This window comes from Aquarana catesbeiana, linkage group LG01 (assembly GCF_042186555.1).
Source record: "Aquarana catesbeiana isolate 2022-GZ linkage group LG01, ASM4218655v1, whole genome shotgun sequence".
Taxonomy (NCBI): domain Eukaryota; kingdom Metazoa; phylum Chordata; class Amphibia; order Anura; family Ranidae; genus Aquarana; species Aquarana catesbeiana.
This window is the reverse complement of record NC_133324.1, coordinates 573218717-573229837: the sequence shown is the minus strand read 5'-3', so window position 1 is coordinate 573229837 and position 11121 is coordinate 573218717. Positions and strand designations below refer to the sequence as shown.

General features: G+C 41.1%; 1 protein-coding gene across 1 annotated transcript in view; it reads left to right on the top strand.

Annotated features, from left to right (window-relative positions):
* The first annotated feature begins 834 nt into the window (after positions 1–834).
* The window catches only part of LOC141106602 (rod cGMP-specific 3',5'-cyclic phosphodiesterase subunit beta-like), a 134242-nt gene continuing 123955 nt past the window's right edge, over positions 835–11121 (top strand). The window contains exons 1-2 of the mRNA XM_073597516.1: positions 835–1476; positions 6834–6986. Of these exons, the coding sequence (XP_073453617.1) occupies positions 1006–1476; positions 6834–6986 (624 nt within the window). The 5' untranslated portion in view covers positions 835–1005. The remainder of the gene's footprint in view (positions 1477–6833; positions 6987–11121) is intronic.

Here is an 11121-nt window from a genome sequence, read left to right as displayed (position 1 = left end):
GAAGAAACGGCACAAGCAAACCATTTCTTCAGTGCGCATGTGCCGATGATGTCGGCACATGCTGATACAGTGAATATCTCCTAAACGGTGCAAGTTCACAGTACCTACAGATAAGCCTTATTATAGGAAAAGGAGGAGTTGATAAAAATGAATTAGGGCTCACTAAGGGTTAAAAAGCTAAAACATTGTTGGAAAAGAGCAACTTTTTTTTATTTACACATAAGAGAAGTTTACCATAATATAAAATTTAGCTTCCCTCTCTCTACTATACAAAAGTGTCAGTTATAGATATACTAAATGCTATATTTAATGTTTGCAAAGCACACAGCTTGCTCATGTTAAAAAAAAAAACAAAAAAAAACCTTTATGAGGCTCCTGTATGCGAGGTGCTATAGCGGTAGCAATAGAATGTACATTTATTGCTACTTTTCATTTTTAATGTATATGATGTTTACAAAACAATACAATTAACAGGCTAACACCTAAATACATGCGAGTAAATGCAAATAATACATTGGTCACATGTTGGCTTCGGATAATACCATCTTGAGTGCCTGTTTAATTAAATCCTAAGAAGCTTTAAGGATGCATAGCACAGACACATCAAATGTATCCATCTGTATAGACAGTAAACAACAAACAGTTGACTACATTAATGTGGCTGAGAAAATAAAGCACAATTATACACATTTAAAACATAATACATGTGAAAAAATACATATCTATAAATTGTTATAGAAAAGTACAGGGGATGAATGAAGATTTAGGGTGAGTCACCTGATCTGGTTTGCTTGAGCAGCTCTGTCCTCCTAGAGACTCACCTTCAGCATTATTAAGAATACGCTTTGCTGATCACAGTGAGATTAATACACAGTTGACTCATTCTCATCATAACCGCTGAGGTCCAGGCTGGACTTATAAAGTAAATCAATATTTCTTATATTGTTACGCAGGGAAATTTCTTGATTTTGACTACCGATTTTGGTTTAACCTAAAATTTCCACCATGAGTCTGAAAAAAGAGGATGTCTTGGCCTTTCTGGAAAATAATCCCAACTTCACAGAAAGATACTTTCAGAAGAAATTAAAACCAGAGACGATAGCAGCTGCTTTTGGCCGTAAAGACCTTGCTGTGGATTTTGCTACTTTTCGAGAACTTGTTCAGGTGGAAGAAAGCGAAATTCTCTTTGAACTTGTTAAGGATATGCAAGAAAGTATAAACATGGAGAAGGTCGTATTCAAGACTCTAAGGAGAATCAGCACTCTAATTCATGCAGATCGCTGTAGTCTTTTTATGTACAGGCAAAGGAATGGAACTCCAGAGTTAGCTACCAGACTTTTCAATGTCAACGAGGATAGTAAACTGGAGGACTGTCTTGTACCACCTGATAGTGAGATTGTGTTTCCTTTGGATATTGGAGTTGTAGGACATGTTGCACATACAAAGAAGACCATTAACATTAAGGATGTGTCTGAGGTATGTCCTTTTCTAGTCTGTGTGTTCAAACACAGTAGCTGTTTTTTGCATATATACACAGGTACACACACCCACACATACAGAGGTGATATTACACTGCTGTATTTGGACATTTAACCTTCATAGGAACATTTAACACACTTAATTAACAGTTAATACACATATAAACCTTTAATTATTTTCTAAATTTCAAGGAGAAAGACAGTAGATATTCAGTTGCACATTGGCTGGTACATATAGGCTGTAGACTGAATTCACTATAAAGTATGTATTATTTGCCATAACGATCATTATTTTCATCTTTCATTGCTCAAAATATCTTAGTGAATTGAGCCTTATGTTTTCTATATAGAAAGAGATGACACAGAACTGGCCTACTTTGTCAGTAGTCAATTAATACGTATGGAAACAGAGCAGGAATATAATCCAAGAACAAATGCCATGACTTTGTTGTATACACATTAGGCAAAGAAAATTAAAATATCAATAGGTACTTACAAAAAAATAATGTAATAATGTAGGATGCAGATGTAAGTCAAAACAGGCCTAATGTTTAGCAGTGTGTGTTACCCAGAACAACCATTCAGCCTCCTTTTCCATGAATACAAAGCAAATGAGAAAAGTTGATTGATGGCTATAGGCAACACAGAGAGTTTATTAAAATATTTTAACTAATGAGGCCATGTATTAGCTTGTTAAGGATATGAACACAAATTGGGAAACACATAGTGAAAAGCTACTTGATTAGCAAAGACTGGACAATATACTTTCCGTGCAGCACCTGCAAAGACTTTAGATATAAATTTTACACTGGTTTGCCATGGATTGTCTGTATATTTTCACTGCGCCATAGGAACTAGATAATATACTTACTACTGGGACACTAGGTATTGGACAATACACTTTCTAATAGAGCTAGAAAGTAGTTGCGCTATGTATTTTACAATGTAACAAATCTACTAAGAACTACAGTTTTTGAGCATCCCCAACAATGGTATTTCATTTGATGCACATGCAATATCATGCTTGCTGCCATTTTTCAAATGAAGCGACAGGGCTTGGTTGGAATAATGGTTCTGTTGCTGAAAAACCTAGTACATTATAGTAAAATGATTACTTCAGACTACTTAAAGCTCCTGAACTAACTCCCAAAAATTCACATGGAGTTTAGTGTCTGGAAGTGTATTAAATACTTGGTAGGTGGATTATATGTACTGTAGGTTCTGCAAAAACACATTCAACTGAAATTGCAGAGACACCTAAGAAAGCCCAAATATGAGGTTGCATTTCATTAAAACAAGTATATATGCTGCATTTGTGGCCAACACATTTCGGGAGTTAGAAGATAATCCCTTTATCAGAGCTTGTTGTGTAATGACGAGTTTGAATAATGGACTCATTATATTATCTCCCTGAATCCATTTATCATACCCATTTGTATATAAGAAGTCCTGATGAAAGGGACACATTCTGACCCTTAAAAAGTTTTACAAACTATTTTTTCAAAAGTGGAATTTCATGCTCTCAATCAACATTTACTCTTTTTAATTCTTATGCTGCTAGCATTAGTAAAAAGATAGGAAAGTATATCATATTTACTTGTTTTAAACAGGTTTTTTTAATTTCTTTAGTTACTTTCTAGTTTCCATGCCTAGGCAAATGATGTCATACATCCCAGGAGTCTTCAGGAGAGGAGGAGGGGTTTACTCCGCTAAGCACAACCTCCTGCCTGAATGTCTGAGCTAAGGGCAGATGGATTCCAGGAAGTAATTGCTACATGAATCATCTGCCCTTACTCAAGATGGCTACGACCAGAAATTCTAGGGGGTGTTTTCTAAGTGATTTCTCAGCAATTTAAAGAATAGAGACATGGATGGATGGGTGAGTTTGTTTTGAATATTTAAAATAAATTAAATAGTGCTTTTAGTTTATGGTGCTCAGATACAGTGTAGTTCCATAAAACCTTATATTTGGACTCTGGGTGAGGTGTTTCATCCTTTTCTCTGTGGTTAAAACTCCTGCAAACATCTGTGTATAAGGGCCTTCCTTTCTGTATTAAAGAACACTTATTCACAGAAAGATGGCAGATTTTTCTTAATCATCCCACTTATCCCACTTATATTTCTGGGGTGACATGGGTTGGCCAAAATGGAGATGTTTACTTGCTCACTTCATGATAGACACATTAGACTTTAGTGTGCTTCTTTGCCATGCTTAAAAATATGGTTATGATATTGTGCTCCATGATGTGGATACAGCACATTAAGACCTTTTCACAAGGTTATATATCCAGCACTGTTGTTAACATCCTAGTCTTGAATTTTGGAAGTTCCAAAACCAGATGCTTTCCATGAAGGAGCAAATGTTTTTCTGTCTCTTTACTTAATGAGCTTACAACATGCATAATAATATATCAGTGATTATAACCTTGAGAGACTAAAACTTTTCTTTAACATTTGGCCATGGGAGTAGCTTGAAATTAAGTCAGGTTTTTCTCATTGTCTGTGCCCTATTGCAGAATTTCTCCTAACTTCCTGTCCCAGAAACACTGTCTCCTAAACAGGAAGCAAGGGGGAATCTCCCCAGTAGGGACACAGTAAAAACAAGGGTTACCATTCTCTGGGCATTTTTTTGTTGCAGAAAGAAACGCTAGTACTATTCTGGGAAATATTTATTCATTTAGTATGTGCATGAATGAATTCATAAGTACTTAGAAGTTCTTTGCATTCAGTATTACAATATTGTACAGTACCTTGCTAACCCTTGTCACCCGCAACTGTAGCTTCTAGAGTAGACCCAGTGATTATGTCACTGGGTGTAAAAATGGGTGCATCTCTGAAAGTACAACCAGCCTGAATAATTATCAGGGCCTAGCCAAACCCTAGGGAGTTTGCCCAGATGGTGACTGGGATGCTTATTAATAGTCTGAAACCCTGGGGAGATGGTGGAGAGATGGTCTTTTCCTCAGCAAGGAGAGTCGCAAGCCTCAGGGGGCCATTGCCTCTGATGCAGCCTGTGGACTGTGTTGCTGTTCTGTGTGGTCCCAGAAGTGACTTGGAACTGACTGCAGGATTTCACCAATGTGATCTAGTCTAGGGAAGGACTCACTGGGCTGTGTCCGGAGGATGCTGAAAACCTAAAGCTGTCCTAGGGACTTGTGAGTAATGACCCTGAACTGATTCCTGGTCACTGTGTGCTTTTTTTGATATAAGTGCCAGAGGTTGCTTGGGCTGAGACTGCTCTCATAGGGTCTCAGATACTGACTATTCCCTGCGCTCAGCAGTGCCCTGGGCTGTGAGCTTAGAGAAGAGTGCCCTCCTGTACTGTGCAGTGTCTTGGAGAGTGCACTGGGTACCAGTAGCTGTACAGTGATGCAGGGTAAACGGATGCCAAGGAAACTTGCCCTATAGTTCCCCAGCTGCGAGGCCTTGAGTGTCCAAAATTCACAGTTGCTTAAGGAGACGGTTGTCGCCTCAAAGCTAATTGCAAACTGTTTTTGAGTATCCCATGCCCTAACCTCCTCCTGCTACAAATTTGACAAGCGATAAATCACAAAAGAGAGTCCCTAGACTGTTTATTAGAGCTGGAATGAATGGACTGTTAGTATAGTATCTAATGTCCTGCGCTACTCTGTATATACTCAGAGTTTGCAGTAACCAAAAAAAATAAATCAATAAATATCACGTGAGGCTTGCTGCTTAACACCTATATGTGTTTCTACATAAACTCAACTGTAAATAATATAAATATAGTGAAGCGCTACCCCTCTATTATTTAAAATCAATATTAGTGTGAACAGTCTAAAAATGACTACACTTCAAGATACATGATATCATTACAACAGTGGTAATACCCCCTACTGCAAAAAAATAGCCACTCAATAACGCATATACTGTATATTGCCTACTGTGGTAATATCAACATTTTAAATTTTTTTACAATGAATAAATGACAAACATAAGTGATCTGTGAAACCTCCTAGTGATAACACTCCATGTGACAAACTCTCAAATGACAAGGAATAAATGTGAACGAGGTCCTTAAAATCAACACACTTCTGTAAATCTGTGTTCTCCATAAGCTTGACAAATTTGTGTGTGGCCACGTTAACAATTACTTAAATATTCACAGTCACTCAGCTCTGGGAGATGCAATTGCTTTCTACTAGTGTGTGATGACATCACGAAGCTCTGCCCCAACGTGTTTCGTCACGTGACTTCCTCAAGGACTCTATGAGGAAGTCACGAGATGAGTAATGAAACACGTTGGGGCGGACCTTTGTGACATCATCACACACTAGTAAGACGTAATTGCATTTCCCAGAGCCGTATCGCTGTAAATACTAAAGTAATTGTTAAGGGGGCTTCACACCCTAAATGTGTCAAGCGATTTGCCCAAGTGCACTGGAGGAAGTGCATCTACAAATGTGAGTTTTATTCTTAGTTTTTTAATAAAGCACTGATTTTATACAGTTCAGCACTATGTCAGTTTTTTTAATTCTTCGAACACCATCTGCATGAGGATTACTGCACACTGAAGAAAGTGTCCCTGGAACAGGAGCAAAGTTGCCAGCAATTGGAGTTATACTCCTAAGGGGAGGGTTTATATGGACCTATTTTAGGTCTATATATGAAGTGAGCGCATATTATGAACGGTGAAGGGACACAAGTTGGTGGCTTATGGAGAACATCAGATTCACAGAAGTGTGTTGATTTTGTTCACATTTATTCCTTGTATTTTGAGCATTTGTCACACGATGTGTTATCACTAGAAGGTGTCACACATCACTTGTCATTTATTCATTGTAAAAAATTTGATATGTTAATATTACCATGGTAGGCAATACATATGAGTTATTGAGTGGCTTTTTTTTTGGAATAGGGGATATTACCACTGTTGTAATGATATCATGTTTCTGAAGTGTAGTCATTTTTAGCACTGTTCACACTACTATTGATTTCTTAATAATAGAGGGGTAGCGCTTCACTATATTTATCCTTTGCAATGAATGTACTGTTGCTTGGTGGATGGTGGCCTTTGTACTGTTTGCGGAAGAACCAGGTAAAGTCTGTGGTGCCTGCGAGGGTACACAGTTGTAGTGAGATAGCTTAAATTTCGGTAGCTTAGTAGTGAGTAACTTGATCCAAATGACAATTTGCAGTTTAGCTCCAGCAGAATACAGTACATGTGGTGAATGGAGGCTAAAGCATGAAGAAGAAGGCTGAGACTAACTACATAGAGCATCCTCTAGCTACAGAGTGAGATAGGGACAACATTTTTAAAGGCAAATAGACAATGCATGTGTAATATGATATTTCCCTTTTAAATTATTTATTTTACTGATTGTCTTGGCACAGGACACCACCTACAGCAGATTTGCAGATGAGCTTACAGAGTACAAAACAAAAAATATACTGGCTACACCAATTATGAATGGCAAAGATGTTGTTGCTGTTATTATGGCAGTCAACAAGACCGATGGATCTTTCTTTACGAAATATGACGAAAATGTAAGTATTAAAGTTTATACTGAAAATTGTTGGATCTTTTATGTGAAATTAAATTACATTTCATGTTTTTCTCCACAACAGTTAGGTCACCCATGCACTATCTCAACCAATGACTTTGTTTCAAATGTCTAAAATGATGCTTAAAAAAAATAGGTGGACAGGGAATGAGTTTAAAAAAATGATTTGCCAAGAGAAAACATCTCCATAAGTTTTATCACATGTTCAGCAGGGAGTGGATGTCAACAGCAGTGCTGCCACTGACACTGCCTTCTGCTGGATAAGGGTGAGCTAAAATACCCAGCTTCGGATCACAAACAACTCCATGAATCTTGCTTGAAGTTCAAATTTCGAAAACTTTGTGGCGAACCCAGTTAATATGAAGAGCAAACCTTGTTATTCTATGATGGCCATTTGTAGGGTTAATAAGCAATCTATTGTCAAACAAAAGCCATGAGAAAACAACAAAGGGGTAAAAAGGAACTGAAAGGCTCTGCTTAACAATGTAGTAACAACAGGCAGAGGTTCAGTAATGTCTGTGCCTGTATATAGTCAGAGTAATTGCTTACACCAATGGCGCTCAGGCCGTTATATAGGTGCGTTCCTCTGAATTAATTACGCATATCAAAAAAAGGAGGGGGAGAAGAAATGGAATTGGAAGCCAATTCCAAATGAAAGCAATTCATCAACGAAGAGCAGGTAATTAGCAAAAATATAAATTATGTTTATTAATGATTCACTTAAACACCAATCAAAAAATGTAGTTTAAAAAGAGGTACCACCAACAAATTCATAAAATAGACATCTTGAACTAACACAGATGGCCACCACAAACAAAGACCATGCACACCTCCTCTCATGTAAATACAAGATGATGTCTCCTAATGGGTCATCTAACAGGTAGCTGATTATCCTAGTAAGTATCAGCATGCAGGCTGATATCAAGTGGGGGGAAGGTGGATGATAATGCAGCCATATGGAAATAACGTCCAGTGTATGAATGTCGGTGAAGGGAACTGACAGTGACCAACTTGCTGCTAGTGCAGTAAAGACTGCAGTCCTAGTATGCAAAGTTCACCATAGACATACAGTACTGTAGGAAGCAGATTGCAGGGGGGGAAGTTCCTGTCTATAGAAAGCTGTGGACACTGGAGGATTGAAGCTGGCTTAAATGTATAGCTGTATCGGTCAAATCATCAGTGCTTTAGGGGAGAGCGAAGCATGAAAATTAAAGCAGCAGTCCCATGCTGGGGATATAAAAGGTAAGATCTCACCCAAATATAGGCACTGGAATGTGACACCGATCAAGTAGAGAAGCCGTGTCTTGCTCGTACCATCTCTGGGTAGCTGATCAGGCTATCTTCCATCCACATGCAGAGTGTCGCCAGCAAGGTCCAGATAGTGATGCTCGGGGAACGTGGTGTTTGACTTGAAGGTGCAGTAGATAGTGCAGTGCATACAGTCATCCAGTTCCCGGGCTTGTTTGAAATACCTTGCGGAGGTACGGACGGAGTTCCCGAGGCTAGTGGGTGGGTCTGTGGATACGCTGTGAGAAGCGTGATGGCATCATGCTGACACGTTTCATCCGTCACTCGGATTTCTTCAGAGAATGAGAAGCCAGGCACTGCCACGAGGAACATGTCCTAATGCCAAAATTAAAATGAACACAAGTATAGGCGCATCAACACAGAAATCATAAAAGTCCCAATATAAATCTGCTAGTAATTGACAATATAGTCCATCTGGCATACACAGGCAAATCAGCTATGTAATGGTATTGGGAGAGGTAAAAAATGTCCAAAGGAAGCACACAAGGCTGCCATCAAATTAGGGAAGAAACCATATTCCAAAGAGCTGAAAAAAAGCACAAGTGGAGAGGCGCCTCTGGGTGCAGTCGTTTTTTTTAAATCAATTTAATAGACAACGTAAGATCAACTCACATGTAGTATAAAAGTGAAAAGCATGGTATCAGATAGTCGTCCATTTTTGATGACGTCGTCCCCCTGCTGCCAGCCATCCATCGTGTCCCAAGCTTCGTTCTGAGGCCGCTCTTCCGGAGCCGGCGTTTACATCATTCGGAAGATCCCCGGTCATCGTACACAGCACGGATCTTGTCACAGGATGTGGGAACGTCATCTTGACTATCTGATACCATGCTTTTCACTTTTATACTACATGTGAGTTGATCTTACGTTGTCTATTAAATTGATTTTTAAAAAACTACTGCACCCAGAGGCGCCTCTCCACTTGTGATTTTTAATGCCAATATTACTCTCTCGAGTCCCATATGCCGTTTTAAAACTGCACCAGGGATCAGCAGCTCCTGCTTGTCCCAGCAGGGGTTCAATGACAGCCAGCATCCAGCACTAATCCCAACAGCTAAAATTATTATTTTATGTGCTTCTGATGCTTCTACAGATCACATTGCATTTACATCCGGAATGTAGTGATGTCAGATGTGATGTCACTGCACTTCTAGTCATTCTGGAAGCTGGGACAGAGCTGTTTCAGCTCTGTTCAGCCTCTACCAACAGCAGAAGATGACTGCAATAGTGATCTGCTGTTAGCTGATTCAGGGGCGGATCCAGGGGGGGGGGCAACAGGGAAATTGCCCCCCCGAAGCACACACTGACACTCTGAAATTGAATGTTATTTATATCCTGCCGCTCCGCTCCGGCCGCTGTGCCGGCCCGAGTCTCTCTCTCTCTCTCATGTGCCGATCATCAGCGAGAGAGAGACTCGCGTGTGGTACGGGCGGCGGCGGGCGGTCAATAACACTGAAGGAAGGAGGTGGGTGGAGCCTCTTCCCTGCACTCCTTGCTAGACGCCAGGCGGCCCTGGCGTTAGCAACGAGTGACGTCAGTCAGGTCAGCGTCAGTCACACTCTCAGCCGAGCCGACCGGCGGCCGGTGTGAGTGTGACTGTGATGTGACACAGCCTGCCCTGGAGCGGCGCCTCCTAATCCTATACATACAGCATACAGCAGAGTGAGTCGCAGAGAGAGCAGACAGCAGCCAGTAACTCAGTGAGTGTGGCTGAGTCTGTGACACAGCAGGCAGTCTGGAGCAGCGCCTCCGAGGAGTCCTATCCTATATGATACAGCAGACAGCTGAGCTGAGTGTCCGGCAGCTCCGTGTGAGGGCGGGCAGGCAGGCGGGAGAGAGAGCGGATTGGACGGGCGTCTCCGTGTGTGGATGGGCGGGTGAAACTAAGGCTGAGCAGGCTAGGTGTGTGTGTGGGGGGTGGCTGGCCAATCAGCGAGCCGACGGGCAGGGGAGCAGAGAGATGACATCATCTCTCACCGCCCCCACATCTCTGCATTAACTTCCGCCCTCACTGTGCAGGTAGCGTGGGCAGCAGGGAGATTACATTATCTCTCTGCTGCCTGTCTCTGGGACAAGGAAGCAAGAAAAAAGCAAAACACCACCTTAACTGGCACGTGACAATCCACATCTGGTGGCAAGTGACAATCCGCATCTAGTGGCAGATGACGTGCAAAGTGACAATCCGCATCATGTGGCATATGACGTGGCAAGTGACAATCCGCATCTAGTGGCAGATGACGTGGCAAGTGACAATCCGTATCTAGTGGCATATGACGTGGCAAGTGACAATCCGCATCCAGTGGCATATGATGTGGCAAGTGACAATCCGCAATGTGTGGCATATGACGTGGCAAGTGACAATCAGCATCTAGTGGCAATTGACGTGGCAAGTGACAATCCGCAATGTGTGGCATATGACTTGGCAAGTGACAATCAGCATCTAGTGGCAATTGACGTGGCAAGTGACAATCCGCAATGTGTGGCATATGACGTGGCAAGTGACAATCTGCATCCAGTGGCAGGTGACGTGGCAAGTCACAATCCACAAGGTGTGGCAAGTGACAATCCGCATCTAGTGGCAGGTGTCAATCTGCATCTGGTGGTAGGCAAGTGACAATCCACAAAGTGGCAGGCAACGGTGGCAGGTGACATGCTCGGGGTTCCCACTGATTCTGCATTATGGTGAGTTGAATGATTTCATTTTATATTACAATGTAATAATAGAAATAATGCGCTTCAATAATCCTGACACCATAACAACCATGGTGCTGGGATGATTAAAGCACCAACAACAGCCATTTCCCCGATAAATT